Raw genomic sequence first — 26,943 nt, forward strand, 5'->3', positions numbered from 1 at the left:
GAGTCCAAGTGGGACTCCCCCCACTTGGCGCGCCCCTAGGCCGGCCTCCTTCCCTCTCCCTCCTTTATATACGGGGGCAGGGGGGCACCTCTAAGACACATCAATTGTTCTTAGCCATGTGCGGTGCCCCCCTCCACCGTTTACTCCTCCGGTCATATTGTCGTAGTGCTTAGGCGAAGCCCTGCGCGGATCACTTCACCATCACTGTCACCATGCCGTCGTGCTGACGATACTCTCCCTTAACACTTTGCTGGATTAAGAGTTCGAGGGATGTCATCAAGCTGAACGTGTGCAGAACTTGGAGGTGACGTACGTTCGGTACTTGATCGGTTGAATCGAGAAGACGTTCGACTACATCAACCGCGTTAAACTAACGCTTCCGCTTTCGGTCTACGAGGGTACGTGGACACACTCTCTCCCTCTCGTTGCTATGCATCTCCTAGATAGATCTTGCGTGATCGTAGGAATTTTTTTGAAATTGCATGCTACCCCCAACATAAGTTTAGTAGCAGGTTCATATTGATGCATTTCCGCATGCTCCGAGAAAAGCTTGCCTACCGCCCGTGGGTCGTCCGGCGCCCAGTCGAAACTCTTCTCCTTCTCTCCTGGCCTGGCATCCTCTCCACATCCTCCATCGCTCTCCCTCCTCATATGACAAAAACGAACCGAACCAACACTAGGTTTTTTGTGGGTGGGTGTACGAACTAGCGCCCTAGACTCACACAAAAGGCTTATGTAGAAGGTTAGGGAAGATGGGAACGGCAGATCAGGCTTGACGGGCGGCGACGACAAACTGACCAAGATTTAGTCTTCTCGGGGTCGCCTCTCCGCCAGTTGCGCTCACACTCACAGACACTCTAATAGGGGAAAAGATAGAAAGTTGACTAGGCACAAAAAGAGTAGCTAGTTACAAATCAACCGTGCTAGCGGTAGGGCGCCCGCCAATTACCCTTCCTTTCGTCTGATTTGGTGGCACCTGGTCGGGTGTCAGGTCAGCTCTCTGGAATCGTTTGCTATCCAGCTCTCTTGGCGAACGATCCCTCTTATTTCTTCAAAAAAGGGGGCATGTAGGGGGCGGTGGGGGCGACTCGAACTCACGCCATCCTACATGAGGGCCATGACAACTTGGGCTGAAGCCGGGTTTGTGAGCACTTGCGCTCAAAACACCTTTATGTACTTCAGTTAATTTTTTTTCTTAAATTCATTTTTTACATTTGAAAAGAAATTCCAAAAATAGTGATTTTTCCCATTTTCTTAAAGAACAAACATCCCTATTTTAAAAGGAAATGTTTTTTTCTAAACATGCCATGGCATTTTTATTTATAAGAGGATGGCAGTTTTTATTATTTAGAGCATGGAATTTTACTAGTCAATGGCATTGCATTTTTATTTTAAGATGAATGTCGGTTTAATAAACAATAAGATGACATTTTTATTAATAAGAGCATGGGAATTTATTATTATGAGCATGGCATTTTATTATTAAAAGCATGGCATTTTAATAGTCAATAACATGTTAGTTTTTAAGATGATGGCATTTGCATTATTATAAAAGGATGGCATCATTACTATTAAGAGGTTGATATTTTTATCTTCTTTTGGCATGGCATTATTTTCTTTTTTGGACCTTGGGATTCCTGTGTGTGATTTTTTTTATGTTTTTGGAAACAAAAATATGGAATCTTATTTGGGGCCTGTCTAGATAAAAAAATTTTTAGGAAAGCCATCCTTGCGGTTTTTATTGATCTGGAATAAGAGTTACATCTAGACTAAGGAAGGCAGTTTTAAAAGTTTAGCATGACAATTTTATTTTTTCTAGATCACATGAACTTTTTTATCATACTCATTGTAAATTTATAAATTAGAGAAATGAAAGTTTTATGAAGTAGCATGGCATTTTTCATAATGCATGGCAATTAGAGTCTTTGTCCTGTTGATGCCATTTTTTCCAAAAATAAAATTAATTGGGCCTATGGGCCAGAGCGAACGAATCACTGGTGCGCACCCCACCCCCGCGAACGGCTGAAACGTCGAAATCACTAATTAACGAGTACTCGTTGCAAAAAACACTCCACCTTCCCAGGTCACGACAAGTGGCGCACATGCAGTGCGCCACTTGTCGCAACCTGGAAGTTTTCCCTTTTTTCGTAGATCCGTTTATTCAAAACGTTTTATCTCTTAAACCGTGCGTCCAAATCTCAAACCGTTTTCACCATTGGATTCCTCGCGTCGAGATCTTCAAAACTAGATCCCATGTTAATAGGTTTTGACGAACTTTTTTTCACGAAAAAACCGGACCAAAAAAACAGGATGAAAAAACCAAACCGGGAGCACGGTTTTTTTCCTTTCGAAAAAGGCACGCCCGTGCCTCTCGTGGAAGCAAAACCGTGACTCTCGTGGAAGGAAAAAAAACAGAAAACGCGGTTTTTCCCTTTCCGAAAGAGGCACGCCTGTGACCCTCGCGAAGGCACAACCGTGCCTCTGGCGAAAGCAAAACCGTGACTCTCGCGAAAGAAAAAAAACAAAAAACACGTATTTTTTCCTTTTCCGAGAGGCACGGCCGTGACTCTCATGAAAGCACAACCGTGCCTCTCGCCGAAGCAAAACCGTGACTCTCGCGAAAGAAAAAAAAAAACAGAAAACGTGTTTTGTTTTCCCCTTTCCGAGAGCCAAGGCCGTGACCTCGCGAAAGCACAACCGTGCCTCTCGCGGAAGTAAAACCGTGACTCTCGCGAAAAAAAAAACAGAAAACGTGTTTTGTTTTCCCCTTTCCGAGAGCCAAGGCCGTGACCTCGCGAAAGCACAACCGTGCCTCTCGCGGAAGTAAAACCGTGACTCTCGCGAAAGAAAAAAAACAGAAAACGTGTTTTGTTTTCCCCTTTCCGAGAGCCAAGGCCGTGACCTCGCGAAAGCACAACCGTGCCTCTCGCGGAAGTAAAACCGTGACTCTCGCGAAAGAAAAAAAAACAGAAAACGTGTTTTGTTTTCCCCTTTCCGAGAGCCAAGGCCGTGACCTCGCGAAAGCACAACCGTGCCTCTCGCGGAAGTAAAACCGTGACTCTCGCGAAAGAAAAAAAAACAGAAAACGTGTTTTGTTTTCCCCTTTCCGAGAGCCAAGGCCGTGACCTCGCGAAAGCACAACCGTGCCTCTCGCGGAAGTAAAACCGTGACTCTCGCGAAAGAAAAAAAAACAGAAAACGTGTTTTGTTTTCCCCTTTCCGAGAGCCAAGGCCGTGACCTCGCGAAAGCACAACCGTGCCTCTCGCGGAAGTAAAACCGTGACTCTCGCGAAAGAAAAAAAAAAGAAAGAACGCATTTTTTTTCGTTTCCGAAAGGCACGGCCGTGACTGTCTAAAGCACAACCGTGCTTCTCGTGGAAGAAAAACCGTGACTTCTCGCGAAAGAAAAAAAAACGTGTTTTTGTCGAAAAGCTAAGAAGACCGGGGAAAAACCAAAACGTCGAAAAAAAATCAGGAAAAAAACCGTTTATAAAAAGCCGAAAACGCGTGCGGAAAAATAAAAAAACAAAAACTGAAGGGAGCGTCCAGAGCGCGACACGTGGCGAATGGCTGAGAGCGCGCCAAGTGACGCTGATCGTTATGAGGCTCCCGAAGGAGCGCTCGTTAACTAGTTGCTCTTCCGAAACGTTCGCTGTCATTTCGCAAATAGCAAAGAAAAAGTTGATGCCAGGCATCTCCGGAAGCACGCCCAGGCGAGTCCTTCTAGACCAGAGAGGCTATCTCGCCCATGAGAATCTAGAATTTTGATTGTTTTAAATACGTAGCCGAAGCTAGAAAACATGTAGGGACGACAACTAAATTCCACGCTACTGCAAGCTAAACACAATTTTCTGTCAGTAGGCCGGCCTAAAAGCTGGCGCTAATTAAGTGGTCATAGTTCCATGAACCAATCTAATGTCTGTTCTATCCCGCAAAAAAATAATCTAATATCTGTTCTGAATCACATGCTTCCACAGACTATTAGTGTTTAAAAAAAGTTCTGTCCTTTCTTTTTTTGCAAGAAAATTTTCGACCTATTCATGTTCAATCATGGCAGTACAACGAACATCATAAATAATAACAATTACATCCAGATTAATAGACCACCTAGCGACAACTACAAGCACTGAAGCGAGCCGAAGGCGCGCCGCCATCATCGCCCCTCCATCGCCGGAGTTTCGGTCCTCCTTGATTTGTCTCACATGCACGTATGTACCTGCAACCAATTAAGATTTGCAAAACATAGCGCTATTAGTAAGTGCAATACTAATGATAATCCAGACATTCCTCTCAGGAGCAAAAGGGTTTACTTCAAGTTTGTTCTGATGCAACTAGAGGAGATGGCTGGAATCTGGGTCTCTCTGATCGTCGACATGGATTCCAAATCCGTACCCTCTTGTACCCTTGGAATGATCATTCACAGCTGCAAATTTGGAACATTGTTGTGGCAGCCATCAGTGGATGTCAGTACTTCAAACAGTATCACTTCATTGTTTTTTCTCTTAAAAAAGCATCTTCTCACATGGAATGGTACTATGTAGTGAGTATTAATTACTACTGCCGCTAATATTACAATATGTAACGTTTGGTCTACTTCACTATATATGATGTGGCAATATGCATTTTCACTTGCCAAACGTACGCACAAGAAAGCATCCCATAAATACACTATGGAAGTGTATGGCACATTAGCATGATATAAAAAACGAGACGATGTCCTTAGTTTAGGGCAATTTCGAATTATGCTGCTCTGAGTGCTAAGTGTTATGTAGGAAGCAGTCTTAAAGAAAGCATCATACCCAGAGAAAACAAATTTTGAAAAGAAACACCAAAAAAATTACAAACCATTTTTCATGGGTACGAGAGCATTCATTTCTTTTTAGACCTTTCTTCTTCCTTTTTGACAGGGAACAATAAGGAGGCGTTTTGTGGGAGTGTCATGTAAAGTAAGATCAAAGGAGTGTAATATACAAGCACTACAGAGAGTGGAAAAGCATTTCTGTGATCAGAAGTATGGAGTGTTTTATTGCAAACAGGGAATTCAGGAGTTTCCAAACCTGTGAAGCTAAATGTAAACATGGGTTTCCACCAAGACTTGAATGCCAAAGCTACAGAAGATTTGGAGGGCCCTAACTTCCCCTATTAAGAATGGAACAATGAATATCAGAAATAATGGAATGCATAAATATGTCATTATGGATACAAGGAATTGCATTGCACTGCAAATTTTCAATACATCATACTCCTCCCGTCCCATACTAATTGACGCTGAAACAAATGTATCTAGGCGTATTTCAGTGATACATCTGTTTCAGCATCAATTAATATGGGAGGAAGGGAGTATAAATTTGACCATGATGGCTTGTACAAATTCACGAAAGGTAAATCAAAATAGATTACAATATAAACATATGTTTGGTACAAACTAAATTATTTCACACAAAAAATTCTAGTCCCTGCATGTTTTAGATTTAGAAAGAACTCATGTGGTTCAGACATGGAAGTAAGTGCTCGTGTTCCATTATTTGAGAGAGGTTCTATTTCTACAAGCACTAGGGTTGCTAGATCAAATTTATATTTGCAATTGTGTGGGGTTGTAAACTTTTTCCTTTTTTTCTACATTTCAGGGGTGCTACCGTGCACGGTAACACCCAGAGTGCTTACAGAACTATATCATATTAATAAAGATGTGGATGAGCCTGGGAACTGTTTTGAATATCCATGTGTAACATACCTTTACTAGGAAGTTCTTATTGGCCTGCCAGTTTGCAGCTATCTGAAACGAGGAATTGTCGGCATCGTCTGTTGGTTTGTCCTTACCCACCCTAAAGATCGTATTAAATTGAACTATAGTCAACTAAACTGATGAAAAACTGAAAACTTTGAGTTCATTAGAGGCCTACCTTGTGGCTAGTTCAACACCAAAATCAATGTAGTTTACAATTTCGTCTGCATCTTCAAAACGAGGACCTCCTTTTACCTAATTGGCAGACATGCATATTTATCAAATCTTTAAAATTATAAATGAAATTCTAATTACACTTAGAAAATGCATGAGACTAAACTACACTGTGAATTGTAGCTTTGTTATTTGCAAGTTTCTTGTGACATCCTCTAATTGTGTTATTGATGTGCATTATTTACAATTGCACCTCACTTTACTAACATGGCACGTAGCAGGTGATACCTAGAAAAAAGTATTTATAATCAAATTTAGCACATGTATTGAACATTTTTACAAAGAATATAGACTTTAAAAATCCACATATTAAATATTCAGGATATTTATTTAAGTACATAGATGGTGAACTACGTACAAGATTACTATGCACTTTCAGTGCACTTCCTAGCAATTGCATATCCTACTAGCCAAACGACGAGAATTGCGGCACATACCAACAGTACATTATATACAAGAAGGAGAAGTTATATTCTAACCAGACCAATAAGCCAAACTACTGTAGCAAACTGATGAGGAGAATAGAATGGAAATTGTTTGTCTAAAAAAAAATAGTCATAGTGGGTTGAGAAAAGAGGAGGCAGGTCCTTATATAGGTTATGAATGAAAAAGAACAGCATGCTCTTTCCCATACATGAAATAAAATAAAAGTACAAAACTGAACCGTGTCAAAAGATAAAATAAAACAGAATTCTCCTCACCTCCCTTAGGACAACCTGGTGCTGATAGAATGATGCGACCAGCTGCTCATCAAGGAAATTATAAGATTAAAAATGATAATATTGTAAGGATTCAATAAAGGTAACAAATTAGTTTTCACTTGGTAACAATTATTTATGAACCACTTATCTTGTTACGACAAAAATATCTTATCATTGCTTCATATATAAAAGTGACAAGAAAGAACTATACATAGAAGGCAGCCTTAACTGTGATTGATCATCAAAAATTTATTTCTAACTGAAATCCAAGAATTTTACAAAGGAGCTCATACAACAAAAGTTTCTGGCATACTTCACAATGATGGTACTCACATATCCAGAGGCATCAGCACTATGTGTATATAATCTTCTCAAAAGATCTTTGCAAAGTAACAAAAAGTGTAAAGCATTTCTTATTGAATAAGAAGGAACAGGCATAACGAACCTGTGTACTTCTGACAAGCTCTAGAGAAAAATTTAGTGAGGGGCTTAGTGGGCTAGCTGATCCCACATCATAACTGATTGCATAATCCCAGTTCTTCAAGTCCTCAAAAGGCAAACAATTCATGCTTCCATCTGTTGGAGTGCCTAAAAAGATACATGAAATGGGGCAAACAAAAGTATAAATAGAAGGCCCTGAAATTGATACATGATAGGAAAAGAAAAGGCTTGTAAGAGATAAACATCAATATATCCAAATGTAGGAAGCCAGCATATGAATTCTAAGAGCAAACAGCTATTGCACAAGCCATAGCAGAAAAAAAAGCATGCCAAAGAAACATTTGGATTCACTAGAATTGAAATTTTGGGAACAAAGTTTTTCCCATATATGGATACTTGAGATAATATGTACTCTGCTATGGAAATCTTACAACTTCTCAATTTTTTCGCTTGTAAGCACAATAATGGATGGATACCTGTATTAATTAGATAGACTACGCGTTTGCTAACTTTTTAGTATTCCTCTGTGGTCCAGAAATTTTATTAGGCTTTGGTCTGTCCTATTATGTATGTTTTTATAGAAACTGTGGGTTTCGATCTACACCGAATGGCTGAGGAAAACTCGATGATGTGATGTTCTCTTGCTTATATTTTGCAATTTACTCTTTAGATGGATTAAGGTTGGGATCAAACATGAGTTAATTCCCATTCAAATACAATTGTCTATAGTGTTACACTTTTATATGAAAGGATTTCCGCTAATGAGATTCTTCTCCATGCTGAATAAAATAATGTAAACACAGTCTCTCAAGATGATAGAATAGAGTTAAATAAAGAACTCAGTCTAGAATGTACACATAAAAAGAAGATAATATGTGATAGCCTCAAATTTTTATTGAAGTATGAAGTAAAAAAAAAGTTCCGGTAATAGGAAGGTTCAGTAACACTCACTAAGCCAGTCACTAAGTGGCTTGTATTGTGCCCCTGCACTTAATCCCCCTATTCTTCCAACTAACCATGCACCATAGGGAACCATAGAGGGTTCCTCGCCGGGTACTGCAAAGAAAGGTAATATGAGCATACTATAATATGACTAGATATAAGAGAAATATTAGAAAAAAAACATAAGCAAAATTATTCGATTAAAGTTAGGGCCGGCATCTACTTACAGAGAAATGGCACAACAGATGCCCCCAATGATAGATTCTGGGAATCATATCTTAAACCGATAACGCTATTATTTTCTGAAAGCATGCTGCAAAACAGAAAATTTTATCTTCGTCACTTATGGTTCATATAAATATTTAGATATAAACAGAAGGAATATTTTCTGATTTATAGTGCAGCTGTTTCTTAACGCTGTCAAGTAACAAATTAGTGAAACGATATGAACAGCAACATTCATGGTATGCACCAAATGTGAAAGAATACATTAAGTAATTACAATCTACCTGTTTCCAGCTTGCAAAGGAATTGTCGCAAAGGAACCAATACCACCCTCAGGAAAATGAACGCTTAACTTCAAAGTGCTGGATAAACAAATTATAAGAGAAATCAGCACTATCTATCCACATAGTCCATCAAATTGAAATCGTTGACAATTTTGGCCATCGAACAATGAAGCACTTACGGTTTCGCCGTTGACACAAGAAAGTGCGCAACGGTACCTGGATTATACAGATCACTACAAAATCCCAGTCAATCATGAATATTGTGTTAGTTATTAATAATGATATCATAAATGGCATATAAATAATATGACTTTTGGTAAAACTATGCAATGGCCACCTCTGCCATCGAAGCTGAGCCTCCCCGCCAGCTGGTGATGCCTAGTGAAATATAGTTAGGGAAAATCAACTTTTCTTGCAATAAAATATCCGGGAAAACTAAGGGGCACAATCATGAAAATAGAACAGCCATCTATACATTAGAAAACATCGATCGCTACCTACCAAGTATATATCATATTTTTGATAACTTTTAAACCGTTAAAAGCTTAGCGAGCTTTAACAAGTTCTGTGGTGTAAGCTATAATAGACACAATTTTACCCATATATAAGGTAAAAGCTTAGCGAGCCTTAACAAAACTGGGAAAAAAATGATATCACGAACGGCGTTCGCTGGATACAGTTGCGGTCAAATCGACATGAGGATCCTGCAGCATCTTGAGCATGACCCCTGCATTCACGCTCCCAGCTTGATTGAAGTAGTCGTCGAAAAGGCCGCGTAGCGAGGGCTTCCCGAACCACTGCTCGTAGCCCGGCACCTGCATGCTGCATGCTCAAGACCACTATCAGTCACTTCAGCACACACATAGAGAACATAGGTATATGCAATTCATAGATTAATTCCCTTTTTGAACTAATTCATAGATCAACCTTTTTGTTATTTAACTTAATATCCATATATAGACTTAAAGCGTTCCTTCCAGTTCAAATCGACACATGGATACAACTAGTCAAACATGAGTCTGAAATTCTAAACCCGATTGATGTTGGTAATGAGTCCTGTCACTCATGGATGGAGCATAGGATCAATCAATCAAAACACGGTCAGTAGTGTGGTGTGTCGACATCGTCATTAGTCCTATTGGAGAGCATAGGATCTGCCCAACAGTGAGGTTTTTGACGGGAGAGACTATGAGTGACCGAGGGGGGACGGGAGGGGCAGGCACCTGGTGCGGGCGGCGTTGGGAGGGGGCTCGATGAGGGGCGGCACCTCCACCCTAGGCTCCGGTGGCGGCGCCGGCGGCCACTCCCGCGCCGGTTTGCTCCGGGAAGTCCCCATCGCTCTCTCCTATGCCCCGATTGCTGGTCTCCTCCCTCTCCGGTTACACCTATCCGCCGACGCTCCTCGCTCGCCGCCGATCGGAAATCGCAGCCCGATCCGAACCCCCGGGTGGTATTCTCCTTCGGGCTTTTTATCTCTCTCATCCCTCCTCGTTTCTTTCTTGACAAACAAGCACAAGGCTCTTTCTTCTAAGCCTACGGCCGTGGGGCGATCGATCATTGCGTGCCGTCCGAGCCGGGGACTGAGATTTGTATTCGGCCGTCCTGAGTCCTGACCTCCATGTCCACGGCTAAGGGCGGACTCTGGAGTCTGAAATCTCTGAATGTCTCAACACTTGTTCCGGTCTCTTTCTTCAGAAATCGCAGTGTCTCTGCCACCCTACAAACAGAGGAAAAAACCCACCCCACTCTAGAGTATTTTTTTTCAGCAGTAAACCACAGTTTATTAAGGAGTTCGGTTTACAGGAATGATAAACGGGTCATGGGGTATGCCCAGCCACAAACGGCGCCCCTCTACTAAAGAAGATGAAAATTTAGCTAAAGCTATGAGCCTCGGAATTTAAAGTATTTGTGGCACAATCCTTTGTTACGGGCCAGCCGGGGCCGCCACACCTCCCCATCCTCCCCCCGCCGCAGCTAGAGGAAGCCGTCCGGGCTTCGCTGCGGGGCTCCATGGGCGCGGGGCGCTTCCCTGAATTTGGGTCACCGGCGGCTTGGCGTGGCTATCGTTCTGGGCAACACGTGAAACAATGGTGTCGGGCACGCGCGTGATGGCGTTGTGGCTCATGCGTGGCTCCGGTTGGCTGCGGGCGTGTGGAGGCGGGACCGGAGGGTGTTCGGCGAGTTTGACAGGGCCCGGAGGTGGTGACAAGATAGGTGCCGTTGGAGGGCAGGGCTAGCCTGTCGTGGTTGCCCTGGCGGCCTGAGTTGTCGGCTAGCTTGGGCGTCCCCGTCTGGATCTGAATGATCAGATCTGATGGGCCGGGGCGTGTTTGTTTCTCCCAATGGCGTTGTCCCGCAGTTGGTCAGTGATGCTACCTGACCCTTGGCCATCTCCGGCATTGCCGAGTTGGGATCCGTGGGTGGTTGGGAGTGGCATTCACACACTATCCTGTCAGTGTAGGGTTGTTGGCGGGGGTTGCTGGTCCATGGTGGTGGATGATGGCCAGGTCGCATAGGTATTGGGGGCTGACTTGGTCCGTGTTGTCACAAGCTTTCACGTTATGGTCCACTTGCTTGCTACATGTGGCGTCGGTCCGTGTTGCGCTCTCTAGGCACTGTTGTGTCATCCGACGGATCGGCGCCGAGGACAACGAATTTGCAGGTGCTCAAGCGTGTTTGGCGGCGGTCGTCGGTGGTCATTTGGTTGTGTCCTCCCCGGTCCACTGGAACCAGCTGGGGACGCGAGTGTGGGCGCTTCCTATGGTGGGGGCGCCGACCCAGGCAAAGTGACTGATGTCGGACTAGGAGTGAAAGAAGACGCCTTTTGCTTCTACTCCCATGCTTGGGTGGTCTTGATGTGGATGGTTGGCGGTGCCTAGGGGCATGGATGCCCGGGCGGTGGTCCTGGATGGTGAGCTCCATGTTTGGTTTTTCTAGCAGGCTCCATGGTGGCGGTGGTGACTTCACCTATTGGTCGTGTCTCGTGTGGATGGCAAGGGTCTAGTGGTGGGAGGCTCTGGTCTGCTCTGGCAGTGCCCAGATATGTGGTGTGGCTGGTCCGACCCTCATTACGGTGATGATCGGGATCCGTACCGTGGTATAGACGAGTTTCTGAGCGAAAGCTTGCGTTCTGGGTAAAAAAACATCAAGATGATTTTTTTTCTAGTATAAATCATGAATTGCAGATCGTTGCCAATCATATTGTTCCCTGTTTTGCTCTCCATTGGTAATGAGAGGTGAAAAAAAAGCAAGAAGCGGTGCATGAGATTGACGGATCATACTTTTTTTCCCTTTTTACCGAAAAAGGCTTTCGCCCCGCTTTCTAGATAAAGCAAACCGCCCGAGCCAAACAGCCAACAGAGTTCACACACACACACAAACACAAACACTCAAAGTCACAGCCGCACACACCGCACGGTACCAGGAGGGTTAATGCTGAGGGCACAGCTCAACAAGCCCTAAGAACAAAAGGACACACACAAAGACCGCCACGGACGAGTCCAGCCTAATCAGGCTCCGGCGGCGGTGGCGGAAGCGGGGGCGCCATGCGGAAGGCCATCGATCGAAGGTCGATGAGGAGGGTGTCAATGACGCTCCCGTCCGGGGGGCGGCTAAGCGGCCGCCAAAGCTGCAAATAGCCACACATTTTGAAAATCGCGTCAGTCGCACGTCGCAGAGGCACTTTCTGAATAACGAGCTTGTTGCGAATATTCCAAAGCGTCCATGCTAGGATCCCAATGCACAGCCATCTAATATGGCGGTAACGCGGGGAGGAGGCATGGATCTCCGCGAGTAGGTCAGGGAAGTTGGTATTGCACCACTGTCCGCCGACCGTTTCACGGAAGCACGACCACAGGAACTGGGCAGTGGGGCAGTTGAAGAAAATGTGGTTCGAATCCTCCACCGTGGCGCACAGGGGACACATCCCGTCCCCAGGGCCATTGCGCTTGCGGACTTCCACCCCAGAGGGGAGCCGTCCCCGGATCCACTGCCAGAGGAATATCTGGATCTTGAGGTGGAGACGAATGTCCCAGATCAGGCTAAAGGGCTCAGGGGCCAGCGAAGGGGCGATGGCAGCATACAAAGACTTCGAGGAGAAGCTTCCCAAGGGCTCCAGGCGCCACGCCATGGAGTCGGCGGCGCCCTCTACATCCATTGGCAAGAGAGCGATGCCCTGTAGAAGGGCGTCCCACGCGTGAACCTCCTGGGGGCCAAAGGAGCGCCGAAAGGCGAGGCGCCCTAAGTCAATAAGGGCCGTCTCGACGGAAATTCGGGGGTCTGCCGCAATGGCAAATAAGCCCGGGAAGCGGGCGGCCAGAGGGGAATCCCCAAGCCAGCGGTCAAACCAAAACAGGGTCGAGGACCTGGAACCCACCGAGATGGAAGTGCCAATCCGGAGCACGGGGAGGAGCTGATCACAGCCTGCCAGAACTGGGATCCCCCAGAGCGCTGGCAGAAAGCAAGAGGTTGTCCTCGGAGGTACTTATTCTGAATGATGGTAAGCCAGAGGCCGCCCTCCCCGTTGGCGATACGCCATAGCCATCGGGTCAGGAGAGCAATGTTCATGCGACGGGCGGACAAGATCCCCAGACCTCCCTGGTCCTTGGGTTTGCAAATGTCCGGCCAGCTCACCATATGAGACGAAGAGTGCGGCCAAGGGCATCTCCACCTAGATGGCCGAGACGCTGGTGCCACAGATCGCGGGTGGTGGCGGTGAGCGCGTGGTGATCACGGGATGCGGGCGCGGACGACATGGGGTAGAGCTCGTCATCGTCCGAGTTACAGCGGAGGATCACCCTCTTCGTTCTTCGATCCTTGACAGAGAAACCGAAATCATCAAATTCAACATTTAATGGGTTATCGTGAGCTAAAGCTTTGACAGAGATTAGGTTTCGAATGAGGTGTGGGGAGATAAGAACATTGCGGAGGGAGATAGGAGGGCCTGAGGTTGGGATGGTGGTGTGGCCAGTGTGCGTGGTCGCAAGCGTGGTCCCGTCGCCGACAACGATGCGAGATGAAGTATGGGGAAAGGAGGAGGGGAGCATACCGGACGAGGAGGCCATGTGCGACGTCGCCCCCGTATCGAGGTACCAGTCCGCGGTCGGTGGAGACTGCTGCTGCTGCTGCATCGTCATGGAGTTGAGGGCGTGGATGAGCGCGCCCTGGTCCCATGCAGGCGCGGTCGGGTTGTAGAGACTGGTGTTGGGGGCGCCGTAGAGCGGGTGTGGAGGCACAGCCTGGTGCTGCCAGACCACGGGAGGCGCTGTCGCAGGGATGCCCGGAGCGCCCGGAGCACTCGGACCAGCAGCGTGGTGCGAGGCAGTTCCCGCAAACGGCGTGCTCGCGCCAGGACGAGGGCCGAGGATGCCCGCGCCCGGGGCATGGGCGCGCCATGGCATCGGCCAGGCATGAACCATGCTGGTCCACGGTGCAGCTGCAGGAGCGGGAGGGCGTTGTGCATGCCCACCCCCGCCGGAGTGGGACGACTGCCCCCCCCCCCCCCCCGGCCGGAGTTGTTGGCCTTCCCTTTGCCCTTGTAGCGTCCCCCGCCGCCGCGTGGAGGACCATTCCCAGAGCCGCCGCCGCCCGGAGTGTTGTTGTTGTTGTTGGCCGGGGCGCGGGCGGCGTGCAGGGCAGTCTCAGTGGTGCCGTCGGCAGAGAGACGGCTCTCCTCCAACAACAGAAAGGCACGGCAGCGTAGCAGGGTCGGAAACGGTGTCTGCATTGTTAGGATGGGCACGGCATAGCGAAAACGTGGGTGAAGCCCACGGAACATGTTGAGCACCTGATCGCGATCGGTGACGGGCGCGCCGAGCTCGGCGAGGCGGTCGGCGCAGTCCTTGAGCCGTGCAAAGAAGGAGAGGATGGACGAGGAACCTTGCTTGATGCGGCGAAATTCGGTGGAGATAAACACCACCTGATGTTCCGCGTTCTCGAGGAAGAAAGTGCAGATGGACTCCCAGACGGCGGCGGCAGTAGCGCCGCGCTGGTGAATGAGCCCGAAGACCTCCGGGCTGACGCGGTTGTACAGCCAGGAGAGGACGTGGGCGTCGCCCTGCGCCCAGGCCGGGTCAAGGGGGCGCGCCGGGCCGCCGATGTGGTCGGTGACGGCGTGCTTGGCGAACGTGACCTCGAAGAGAGTGCGCCAGTGGGAGAAGTTGGGGGGCTTGAGCGTGAGCACGATGGGAACGTGCTGGTTGATGATGACTCCGGCGAGGGGGAAGACGAGCGGCTGGTTGGGCGCGGAGGTGGAAGCCGTCGGGTCCGGCACGAAGAGCGCCCCGCGCGTGAAAGCAGAGGGGGTGAGAAGGGTCTGGTGGTGGCTCTGGGAGGAGGGCGGTGTGGCGGGCGAGCCGCCGCCGGCGACAGGGTTGGGCCGCGGTGGTGGAGGGGGAGAGGGAGGTGGAGGAGCGGCCATGATCACGAGGTGCAGAGAGGAGCGGAAGCGGTTTCAGGGACGAGGAACGAGTCCTGCGTCTGATACCATGTAGAACGTTATGGGAAGAGGAGATCGCACCTTGGATGCTCTCCGATCTATACACTTGTATATATAGCTCAGGTTACAACAGAGGCGCCAGGTCGTGGCTACGTGCATGGATCGTGGGCGATTGCATGCAGTACGTGCGCACGGTGGAGAGAGGTGAGAGGGAGAGACTAGCTAACTGCTAACAGCGAGGACGCGCGACACGACGGAGTTGAGGTCGTCCGGGTGGTCACAGAGCGAGCGGTGATCGAGGTTGAGCGGGGCTGAGCGCCAGAGATGGCGCCACCGGGAGGAGAGGACCTGGGTGCGTGCGCCTTCTCTGGTGGGAAGGAGCGAGACGATGTCCCCGAGGACGCCGTCGGGGAGGCCTCTGAGGCAGTCCTCCGCCCTAGATTCCGCGGCGTGCCCTTCTGCAGTCGCCGCCGCCGCGACCGCCGTTTCTATCTCCATCGCAGGCGGCCTGAGGGGGACGTCGTCGAGAAGGTCGCTGAGGCGGCCACCGCCGGCGCCTCCTCCGTCCCCATCCGCCATGGGAAGAACAGGTTCTGGACAGGGCGCCTCTGTAGCTGGGGTAGCCGGTGCTTTCCTCTTCCTCGATCTAGGATCAGGAGCGCCTGCCTCCATCCCCATGGTTGGCGGTTTGTGCGGCGGCGAGGGAAGAGCACGCTGAGAAGAAGTAGGCGATGGGTATCTAGGTTTTTTGTAGGGGTGCACGTCCAGACGTGGGCGCTATCTTCTTCATGATAGATTTTTCGGTGTTCAAATTTAAGATACCACGCTGTGGTGGCTACTACTTCTCTCAATTTCGGAAGCCCCAACGTATGGACTTCTGTTTCTTCAAGTTTAACAGATCCTGCACTACTTCCTCACCAGTTTTATACTTTGTGCATCTCTTTTTTACTATATCATACATCCCCAATTGTCTCCAGACTTCTATTGATCTCGGGCACTCAAAGAGGAAATGTCGAATACTATCCGGACCTCCGCTACATTCTGGACAGTGAACCTTCACCCTCATATGCTTCGAAGCTAGGATCGCCCGGCACGGGATAGCGCTTTGGAGGACCCGCCATATAAAAGTTCTGATCTTGGCTGGGCATTCTAGACACCAAATCAAGTTCCACTTCTCATCCAGTACTGAAGATCCCGTATTTGTATGAATCATATGACCAAATTGAAAATTCCATTCAACTTGGTAAGCTGAGCGTACTGAAAAAAATCAACTGTTCCTAATGGTTAATCACTGTCATCATTAGGGTCCATCGACCGATATCAATATGGCGCTTTGCATTATGCTCAAATCAACTATACGTATGTTTTACGCAAATCATGCCACTAGCAAGGTGTATTATTTTCTTGATTGAAGATGGTACGGCCGGAGCTCTGCTTACTGGAGTTTAGCCAGGTTTAGCTTGTTGCTTGAAGTTTTTGCTTCACCAACGTCACTCAAATACTCGAGGCTGCCTGGTTGTTTGCGTCGTATGGTATAGTATATACAGAGAGAGAGCAATCTAGTGTCAGGTTCGAGGAGCCCTCACTAACGTCACTCAAATACTCGAGGCTGCCTGCTTGTTTGCGTCGTATGGTATATAAAATGTTGATTTTCAGGGGGGTCGAGCTCTGAACTAGGACAAACTGACAAACAAATTATACAGCCTATCCCGTGGCCGATCAAAACAGTTCAACATCAGGGACATTTATGCTGGAAAAGAAATTAATCCATTACCTTCCGAGACGAAGCCCTCGGCTGAAGTGGTGGATCCACACTGCAAGTAGTTGGTGCAAACCGGAGAAACCACAGTAATATCTTGACCTGGGGAGGTGTTTGATATGCGTGTAGTGATAGTGTGATACCGATATTCACTTCCTGTGGCATAACCAATGAAAAAAATAGCGCGCTACAGCAAAATAGTGGCGACCTAAAAATATGCTATTAGCGTGCTATATCGCGCTATAGCGTGCTATTAGCGAGACGTTGTATACCAATATATTTAGCGAGGCAATTCTCAATACGCTATAGCGTGCTATTAGCGACGCTATAGCGCGCTATTTTTTTCAGTGGGCATAACTAGCATCAGCACAAGGAACAGGTCAGGAGGCTGCCCTGCGTTGGCAGCTCTCAACAACTTCAGCCAGCGTGCCTCTCTACACGCTGGTATCATCACGCTACTACTGACGAAATATAAATTTACCTTCCAAAAAACAATTAATGTCAGCCGATCGACGGCACATCGGCCAACACCAGGCTTGATCAGAGCAGTTCAACACCGGGCTGGAAAGAAAAAAGAACTCCTTGCTTGCTTCCAAGACGAGGCCCCATATTTTTTGTTTCGGCTGAAGTGATAGATCCCCACTACAAATAGTCGATGTGAACTAAACAGATGACATATGTTCCATATAACCTTGCCTCTGAGTAAGGAGGGAAACATATGAGTGATACCTTGATGAGAGAGAGACCAAGTTGCATGACTTTACAAAAAGATTTAACAGACAAACATCACATTGATGTTCAGAGGACACACAGATTTGTACTTTCTCATCACCAAATAGGCGCACAGGTTGGTTTTTCATCAGAATTGACATCATGAATAGCATGTTTAACTGCCATAAGGCTCCAAAATAATACAAACTTGAACAAACTACAAACGTGAGAACTACTAGAGTCAGCACAAAGCACAAAATTGGTATTTTCTTTAGAAGGACACGTCCTTTCAAAGGGATCAGCTGGTTCCAAATCATGGACACTGGACTCCAAAATGTGGTTATAAGACCAATCCGATGTGAAACGAAATCGAGCGCCTCTCGAGGCCCTGTTATCCACCTGAAGCATCTTACGGTGTTGTGCAAAGAACTCCTCATTGTAATCTTCAGAATTAACCTCAAAAGTCATCAATTCCAACACTCCAGCGTTTAGTATAAAGAATGTGGCGAAGTCAACATGTGACTTGATACCCCGATAATGTCGCCAAACAATTGTCTTGAGACGGATGTCAAGAGATCTTATAAGATCCCGGTGTTTACGGCACCAGGAGTTGGTTTTCCCGGGTCCAGTTGACTAAAAATGAACATAGACAAATAAAAAACCAATCATTTCAGGACAGTAAAATAGACCAAATAAGCATTGAACCATCATCACAGAAGAATTGTCACCTGAATGTATAGCTTTTCCAAGCAAGGAAAGCATCTCATCAGGTCAAGAACAACATCGAGACTAAGAGCATGCATATCAACAGCTAAAATCTTGATAGTGTGCACCGCTGTCGTCAGGCTATCAACATGCAACCCCTTCATCAAGCATGAAAGATAACATTAAGACATCCAATTAGTCGGAAGTGGAGATAGTATGTTCTTCATCAGCACATAGAAATGCAGGTAAGAATGCTAGTAGGAAGGCCACAACTACCTGAATAACTGCCGAGTCAAACGCGAGTACGCTACTACAAGTAGAAGAAAGGAAGCCTAAGGCCTCCAGTTTAGGCGCATAGATCACCGATACATGCAGGCGATCACTTAGGATCAAGCTACCAAGAAAAGGGGCATTCTCAATAATGAGTTCCCCAAAATTGAGCCCTCTCCCATGACTATAAGCTTTGACACATATGCCTGTAAGGTTAATAGAGTTGATTCGGAGGTGACCAAAGCCGAAGCTGCATTAAATAAGCAAGCATTGCAGAGCTGGGCAACCCACAATCATGGTGTGCAGCGAGGATTCAGAGATCCCGACCCGTTTAAGCGCGAGCTTCTGAAGCTTAGGGAAGTGAAGCGCTTGGATGGTGCTGTCGGTAAGGTGGCAATCTCCGATGGTGGCAACACAAAGGGTGTCCGAGAAGCGCAAGGCGGCTGCTGGCGGCGGCTGCAGTGTTTGCGGTGGAGATGGTAAAAAAAATCGGTAGCAGCAAAGCTCGAGCTCATGGAGGTTGTCGAGGGCGGGGGATCTGAGCCAGGCGTCGGCTCGGTCGACGGGGAGGTGGTAGACGGGCGCGCAGAAGTGGCGGCCAGGGCCCTGGTGGGCGGCTAGAACGCGCGATATGGTGGCATCGAGCAAATAGCTCCCATGCGACATCTTTGAGTTGAATTGTCTCTCATGCGACGTCGTTGGTTGTAATGGCTCTCATGCGACGTCTCCCAGTGCAGAAATAGCTCAAGCAAGACAACCCGTTTACGCGGCTAGTTGGCTGTTAGTTAGGCTGAGGTTTGGTTAGGACACTGGGGGTTATGTGGTTTGACTGGTGGGGTCCACCTAGGACCACGTAGTCAAGAGTCAACCGTCCACGACTCGACCGGTGACTGTGTGACCGTGCTCGACTCGCCCGTGCTGGACTGGGCGAGCGGCGCCGCCGTAAGCTGTTGGAAATATGCCCTAGAGGCAATAATAAATGGTTATTATTATATTTTTTTGTTCCTGATAATTGTCTATTGTTCATGCTATAATTGTGTTATCCGGAAATCGTAATACATGTGTGAATATATAGACCACAACATGTCCCTAGTAAGCCTCTAGTTGACTAGCTCGTTGATCAACAGATAGTCATGGTTTCCTGACTATGGACATTGGATGTCATTGATAACGGGATCACATCATTAGGAGAATGATGTGATGGACAAGACCCAATCCTAAGCATAGCATAAAAGATCGTGTAGTTTCGTTTGCTAGAGCTTTTCCAATGTCAAGTATCTTTTCCTTAGACCATGAGATCGTGCAACTCCCGGATACCGTAGGAGTGCTTTGGGTGTGCCAAACGTCACAACGTAACTGGGTGACTATAAAGGTGCACTACGGGTATCTCCGAAAGTGTCTGTTGGGTTGGCACGGATCGAGACTGGGATTTGTCACTCCGTATGACGGAGAGGTATCTCTGGGCCCACTCGGTAATGCATCATCATAATGAGCTCAATGTGACTAAGGCGTTAGTCACGGGATCATGCATTGCGGTACGAGTAAAGAGACTTGCCGGTAACGAGATTGAACAAGGTATTGGGATACCGACGATCGAATCTCGGGCAAGTAACATACTGATTGACAAAGGGAATTGTATACGGGATTGATTGAATCCTTGACATCGTGGTTCATCCGATGAGATCATCGTGGAACATGTGGGAGCCAACATGGGTATCCAGATCCCGCTGTTGGTTATTGACCGGAGAGGCGTCTCGGTCATGTCTGCATGTCTCCCGAACCCGTAGGGTCTACACACTTATGGTTCGGTGACGCTAGGGTTGTAGAGATATGAATGTGTGGAAACCCGAAAGTTGTTCGGAGTCCCGGATGAGATCCCGGACGTCACGAGGAGTTCCAGAATGGTCCGGAGGTGAAGAATTATATATAGGAAGTCCAGTTTCGGCCACCGGGAAAGTTTCGGGAGTTATCGGTATTGTACCGGGACCACCGGAAGGGTCCCGGGGGTCCACCGGGTGGGGCCACCTATCCCGGAGGGCCCCATGGGCTGAAGTGGGAAGGAACCAGCCCCTAGTGGGCTGGGGCGCCCCCCATGGGCCTCCCCCCTGCGTCTAGGGTTGGAAACCCTAGGGTGGGGGGGCGCCCCACTTGGCTTAGGGGGGAAGCCACCCCCCTTCCCCCTTGGCCGCCGCCCCCCCTTGGAGATCCCATCTCCCAGGGCCGGCGCCCCCCCCCCCCAAGGGGCCTATATAAAGGGGGGGAGGGAGGGCAGCAACATTACAGCCTTGGGCGCCTTCCTCCTCCCCTGCTACACCTCTCCCTCTCACAGAAGCTCGGCGAAGCCCTGCCGAGACCTGCTACATCCACCACCACGCCGTCGTGCTGCTGGATCTCCATCAACCTCTCCTTCCCCTTGCTGGGTCAAGAAGGAGGAGACGTCGCTGCACCGTACGTGTGTTGAACGCGGAGGTGCCGTCCGTTCGGCACTCGGTCATCGGTGATTTGAATCACGGCGAGTACGACTCCGTCATCCACGTTCATTGGAACGCTTCCGCTCGCGATCTACAAGGGTATGTAGATGCACCCCTTTCCCCTCGTTGCTAGTATACTCCATAGATGCATCTTGGTGAGTGTAGGAAAATTTTAAAATTATGCTACGATTCCCAACAGTGGCATCATGAGCCAGGCCTATGCGTAGTTACTATGCACGAGTAGAACACAAAGCAGTTGTGGGCGTTGATGTTGCCAATTCTTCTTGCCGCTACTAGTCGTATCTTGTTTCGGCGGTATCGTAGGATGAAGCGGCCCGGACCGACCTTACACGTACGCTTACGTGAGACAGGTTCCACCGACTGACATGCACAAGTTGCATAAGGTGGCTAGCGGGTGTCTGTCTCTCCTACTTTAGTCGGAACGGATTCGATGAAAAGGGTCCTTATGAAGGGTAAATAGAAATTGGCAAATCACGTTGTGGTCATACGTAGGTAAGAAACGTTCTTGCTAGAAACCTACAAACCACGTAAAAACTTGCAACAACAATTAGAGGACGTCTAACTTGTTTTTGCAGCAAGTGCTATGTGATGTGATATGGCCAGAAGATGTGATGAATGATATATGTGATGTATGAGATTGATCATATTCTTGTAATAGGAATCACGACTTGTATGTCGATGAGTATGACAACCGGCAGGAGCCATAGGAGTTGTCTTTATTATTTTGTATGACCTGCGTGTCATTGAATAACGCCATGTAAATTACTTTACTTTGTTGCTAAACGCGTTAGCCATAGAAGTAGAAGTAATCGTTGGCGTGACGACTTCATGAAGACACAATGATGGAGATCATGATGATGGAGATCATGGTGTCATGCCGGTGACGAAGATGATCATGGTGCCCCGAAGATGGAGATCAAAGGAGCATAATGATATTGGCCATATCATGTCACTATTTGATTGCATGTGATGTTTATCATGTTTTTGCATCTTATTTGCTTAGAACGACGGTAGTAAGTAAGATGATCCCTTATAATAATTTCAAGAAAATGTTCACCCTAATTGTGCACCGTTGCGAAGGTTCATTGTTTCGAAGCACCACGTGATGATCGGGTGTGATAGACTCTAACGTTCAAATACAACGGGTGTTGACGAGCCTAGCATGTACAGACATGGCCTCGGAACACACTCAATACACTTAGGTTGACTTGACGAGCCTAGCATGTACAGACATGGCCTCGGAACACGGAGGACCGAAAGGTCGAGCATGAGTCGTATAGAAGATACGATCAACATGGAGATGTTCACCGATCTTGACTAGTCCGTCTCACGTGATGATCGGACACGGCCTAGTTAACTCGGATCATGTTTCACTTAGATGACTAGAGGGATGTCTATCTGAGTGGGAGTTCATTAAATAATTTGATTAGATGAACTTAATTATCATGAACTTAGTCTAAAATCTTTACACTATGTATTGTAGATCAAATGGCCCACGTTGTCCTCAATTTCAACGCGTTCCTAGAGAAAACCAAGCTGAAAGATGATGGCAGCAACTATACGGACTGGGTCCGGAAAATGAGGATCATCCTCATAGCAGCCAAGAAAGATTATGGCCTAGAAGCACCGCTAGGTGAAGCACCAATCCCAGAGAACCAAGACGTTATGAACGCTTGGTAGCAGCGTGCTGATGATTACTCCCTTGTTCAGTGCGGCATGCTTTACAGCTTAGAACCGGGTCTCCAAAAGCGTTTTGAGAAACATGGAGCATATGAGATGTTCGAGGAGCTGAAAATGGTTTTCCAAGCTCATGCCCGGGTCGAGAGATATGAAGTCTCCGACAAGTTCTTCAGCTGTAAAATGGAGGAGAATAGTTCTGTTAGTGAGCACATACTCAGAATGTCTGGGTTACACAACCGCTTATCCCAGCTGAGAGTTAATCTCCCGGATGACGCGGTCATTGACAGAATCCTCCAGTCGCTTCCACCAAGCTACAAGAGCTTTGTGATGAACTTCAATATGCAGGGGATGGAAAAGACCATGCCTGAGGTATATTCAATGCTGAAATCAGCGGAGGTGGAGATCAGAAAAGAACATCAAGTGTTGATGGTGAATAAAACCACTAAGTTCAAGAAGGGCAAGGGTAAGAAGAACTTCAAGAAGGACGGCAAGGGAGTTGCCGCGCCCGGTAAGCCAGTTGCCGGGAAGAAGTCAAAGAATGGACCCAAGCCCGAGACTGAGTGCTTTTATTGCAAGGGAAGTGGTCACTGGAAGCGGAACTGCCCCAAATACTTAGCGGACAAGAAGGCCGGCAACACCAAAGGTATATGTGATATACATGTAATTGATGTGTACCTTACCAGTACTCGTAGTAGCTCCTGGGTATTTCATACCGATGCGGTTGCTCATATTTGTAACTCAAAACAGGAACTACGGAATAAACGGAGACTGGCGAAGGACGAGGTGACAATGCGCGTCGGGAATGGTTCCAAGGTCGATGTGATCACCGTCGGCACGCTACCTCTGCATCTACCTACGGGATTAGTTTTAAACCTCAATAATTGTTATTTAGTGCCAGCTTTGAGCATGAACATTGTATCTGGATCTCGTTTAATTTGAGATGGCTACTCATTTAAATCCGAGAATAATGGTTGTTCTATTTATATGAGAGATATGTTTTATGGTCATGCCCCGCTGGTTAATGGTTTATTCTTGATGAATCTCGAACGTGATGTTACACATATTCATAGTGTGAATACCAAAAGATGTAAAGTTGATAACGATAGTCCCACATACTTGTGGCACTGCCGCCTTGGTCACATTGGTGTCAAGCGCATGAAGAAGCTCCATGCAGATGGACTTTTGGAGTCTCTTGATTACGAATCATTTGACACGTGCGAACCATGCCTCATGGGTAAGATGACCAAGACTCCGTTCTCCGGAACAATGGAGCGAGCAACCAACTTATTGGAAATCATACATACCGATGTGTGCGGTCCAATGAGTGTTGAGGCTCGCGGAGGATATCGTTATGTTCTCACTCTCACTGATGACTTAAGTAGATATGGGTATGTCTACCTAATGAAACACAAGTCTGAAACCTTCGAAAAGTTCAAGGAATTTCAGAGTGAGGTTGAGAATCAACGTGACAGGAAAATAAAATTCTTACAATCCGATCGTGGTGGAGAATATTTAAGTCACGAGTTTGGTACACACTTAAGGAAATGTGGAATAGTTTCACAACTCACGCCGCCTGGAACACCTCAGAGAAATGGTGTGTCCGAACGTCGTAATCGCACTCTATTGGATATGGTGCGATCTATGATGTCTCTTGCCGATTTACCGCTCTCATTTTGGGGCTATGCTTTAGAGACTGCCGCATTCACTTTAAATAGGGCTCCGTCGAAATCCGTTGAGACGACACCGTATGAATTATGGTTTGGGAAGAAACCTAAGCTGTCGTTTCTAAAAGTTTGGGGATGCGATGCTTATGTCAAGAAACTTCAACCTGAAAAGCTCGAACCCAAGTCGGAGAAATGCGTCTTCATAGGATACCCTAAGGAAACTATTGGGTATATCTTCTACCTTAGATCCGAAGGCAAGATCTTCGTTGCCAAGAACGGGTCCTTTCTGGAGAAGGAGTTTCTCTCGAAAGAATTGAGTGGGAGGAAAGTGGAACTTGATGAGGTGATAGTCACCCCTTCCGAACCGGAAAGTAGCGCAACACGGGAAGATGTTCCCGTGGTGCCTACACCGACTGGGGAGGAAGTTAATGATGGTGATCATGAAGCTTCGGATCAAGTTACTACTGAACTTCGTAGGTCCACAAGGACACGTTCCGCACCAGAGTGGTACGGCAACCCTGTCCTGGAAATCATGTTGTTAGACAACGGTGAACCTTCAAACTATGAAGAAGCGATGGCAGGCCCGGATTCCGACAAACGGCTAGAAGCCATGAAATCCGAGATAGGATCCATGTATGAAAACGAACTATGGACTTTGACTGACTTGCCCGATGATCGGCGAGCCATAGAAAACAAATGGATCTTTAAGAAGAAGACAGACGCGGATGGTAATGTGACCATCTATAAGGCTCGACTTGTCGCTAAGGGTTATCGACAAGTTCAAGGGGTTGACTACGATGAGACTTTCTCACCCGTAGCGAAGCTGAAGTCCGTCCGAATCATGTTAGCAATTGCCGCATACTATGATTATGAGATATGGCAGATGGACGTCAAAACGGCATTCCTTAATGGCTTCCTTAAGGAAGAGTTGTATATGATGCAGCCGGAAGGTTTTGTCGATCCTAAGAATGCTAACAAAGTATGCAAGCTCCAGCGCTCAATCTATGGGCTGGTGCAAGCATCTCGGAGTTGGAACATTCGCTTTGATGAGATGATCAAAGCGTTTGGGTTTACACAGACTTATGGAGAAGCCTGTGTTTACAAGAAAGTGAGTGGGAGCTCTATAGCATTTCTCATATTATATGTGGATGACATATTATTGATGGGAAATGATATAGAATTCTTGGAAAGTATAAAGGCCTATTTGAATAAGTGTTTTTCAATGAAGGACCTTGGAGAAGCTGCTTATATATTAGGCATCAAGATCTATAGAGATAGATCAAGACGCCTCATTGGTCTTTCACAGAGTACATACCTTGACAAGATATTGAAGAAGTTCAATATGGATCAGTCCAAGAAGGGGTTCTTACCTATATTGCAAGGTGTGCAATTGAGCACGGCTCAATGCCCGACCACGGCAGAAGATAGAGAAAAGATGAGTGTCATCCCCTATGTCTCGGCCATAGGGTCTATTATGTATGCCATGCTGTGTACCAGACCTGATGTAAACCTTGCCGTAAGTTTGGTAGGAAGGTACCAAAGTAATCCCGGCATGGAACACTGGACAACGGTCAAGAATATCCTGAAGTACCTGAAGAGGACTAAGGATATGTTTCTCGTTTATGGAGGTGACGAAGAGCTCGTCGTAAAGGGTTACGTCGACGCTAGCTTCGACACAGATCGGGATGACTCGAAGTCACAAACCGGATACGTGTATATTTTGAATGGAGGAGCAGTAAGCTGGTGCAGTTGCAAGCAAAGCGTCGTGGCGGGATCTACATGTGAAGCGGAGTACATGGCAGCCTCGGAGGCAGCACAGGAAGCAGTCTGGATGAAGGAGTTCATTACCGACCTAGGGGTGATTCCCAATGCGTCGGGCCCGATGACTCTCTTGTGTGACAACACTGGAGCTATTGCCCTTGCGAAGGAGCCCAGGTTTCACAGGAAGACCAGGCATATCAAGCGTCGCTTCAACTCCATTCGTGAAAGTGTTCAAAATGGAGACATAGATATTTGTAAAGTACATACGGACCTGAATGTAGCAGATCCGTTGACTAAACCTCTCCCTAGAGCAAAACATGATCAACACCAGGACGCAATGGGTGTTCGATTCATCACAATGTAACTAGATTATTGACTCTAGTGCAAGTGGGAGACTGTTGGAAATATGCCCTAGAGGCAATAATAAATGGTTATTATTATATTTCTTTGTTCATGATAATTGTCTATTGTTCATGCTATAATTGTGTTATCCGGAAATCGTAATACATGTGTGAATACATAGACCACAACGTGTCCCTAGTAAGCCTCTAGTTGACTAGCTCGTTGATCAACAGATAGTCATGGTTTCCTGACTATGGACATTGGATGTCATTGATAACGGGATCACATCATTAGGAGAATGATGTGATGGACAAGACCCAATCATAAGCATAGCATAAAAGATCGTGTAGTTTCGTTTGCTAGAGCTTTTCCAATGTCAAGTATCTTTTCCTTAGACCATGAGATCGTGCAACTCCCGGATACCGTAGGAGTGCTTTGGGTGTGCCAAACGTCACAACGTAACTGGGTGACTATAAAGGTGCACTACGGGTATCTCCAAAAGTGTCTGTTGGGTTGGCACGGATCGAGACTGGGATTTGTCACTCCGTATGACGGAGAGGTATCTCTGGGCC

The 26,943-nt window shown here is 47.2% G+C and overlaps 1 protein-coding gene across 1 annotated transcript; it reads right to left on the reverse strand.

Annotated features, from left to right (window-relative positions):
• Window positions 1-3,896: 3,896 nt before the first annotated feature.
• LOC109740048 (uncharacterized) lies at window positions 3,897-8,848 on the reverse strand. Its single transcript, XM_040398418.2, has 11 exons — window positions 8,731-8,848; window positions 8,552-8,629; window positions 8,270-8,355; window positions 8,052-8,156; window positions 7,105-7,247; window positions 6,660-6,701; window positions 5,903-5,979; window positions 5,734-5,824; window positions 5,057-5,138; window positions 4,310-4,422; window positions 3,897-4,215 (listed from the first exon to the last, which is right to left on the reverse strand). The coding sequence occupies exons 3-10, from the start codon at window positions 8,352-8,354 to the stop codon at window positions 4,331-4,333; spliced, it is 717 nt and encodes a 238-aa protein (XP_040254352.2). The 5' UTR covers window position 8,355; window positions 8,552-8,629; window positions 8,731-8,848; the 3' UTR covers window positions 3,897-4,215; window positions 4,310-4,330.
• Window positions 8,849-26,943: the final 18,095 nt, after the last annotated feature.

The sequence above is a fragment of the Aegilops tauschii genome, chromosome 1 (assembly GCF_002575655.3).
Source record: "Aegilops tauschii subsp. strangulata cultivar AL8/78 chromosome 1, Aet v6.0, whole genome shotgun sequence".
In the NCBI taxonomy this organism is placed as follows: Eukaryota; Viridiplantae; Streptophyta; class Magnoliopsida; order Poales; family Poaceae; genus Aegilops; species Aegilops tauschii.

Excerpts from the sequence above, each read along its gene's own strand:
- LOC109740048 (XM_040398418.2), bottom strand. The coding sequence starts at position 8,354 with ATGCTTTCAGAAAATAATAGCGTTATCGGTTTAAGATATGATTCCCAG. Across the intron at positions 7,248-8,051 it reads GCCACTTAGTGACTGGCTTA|GCACTCCAACAGATGGAAGC; the intron begins GTGAGTGTTACT and ends GTATCTTTTTAG. Across the intron at positions 5,825-5,902 it reads GGTGTTGAACTAGCCACAAG|GGTGGGTAAGGACAAACCAA; the intron begins GTAGGCCTCTAA and ends TACGATCTTTAG.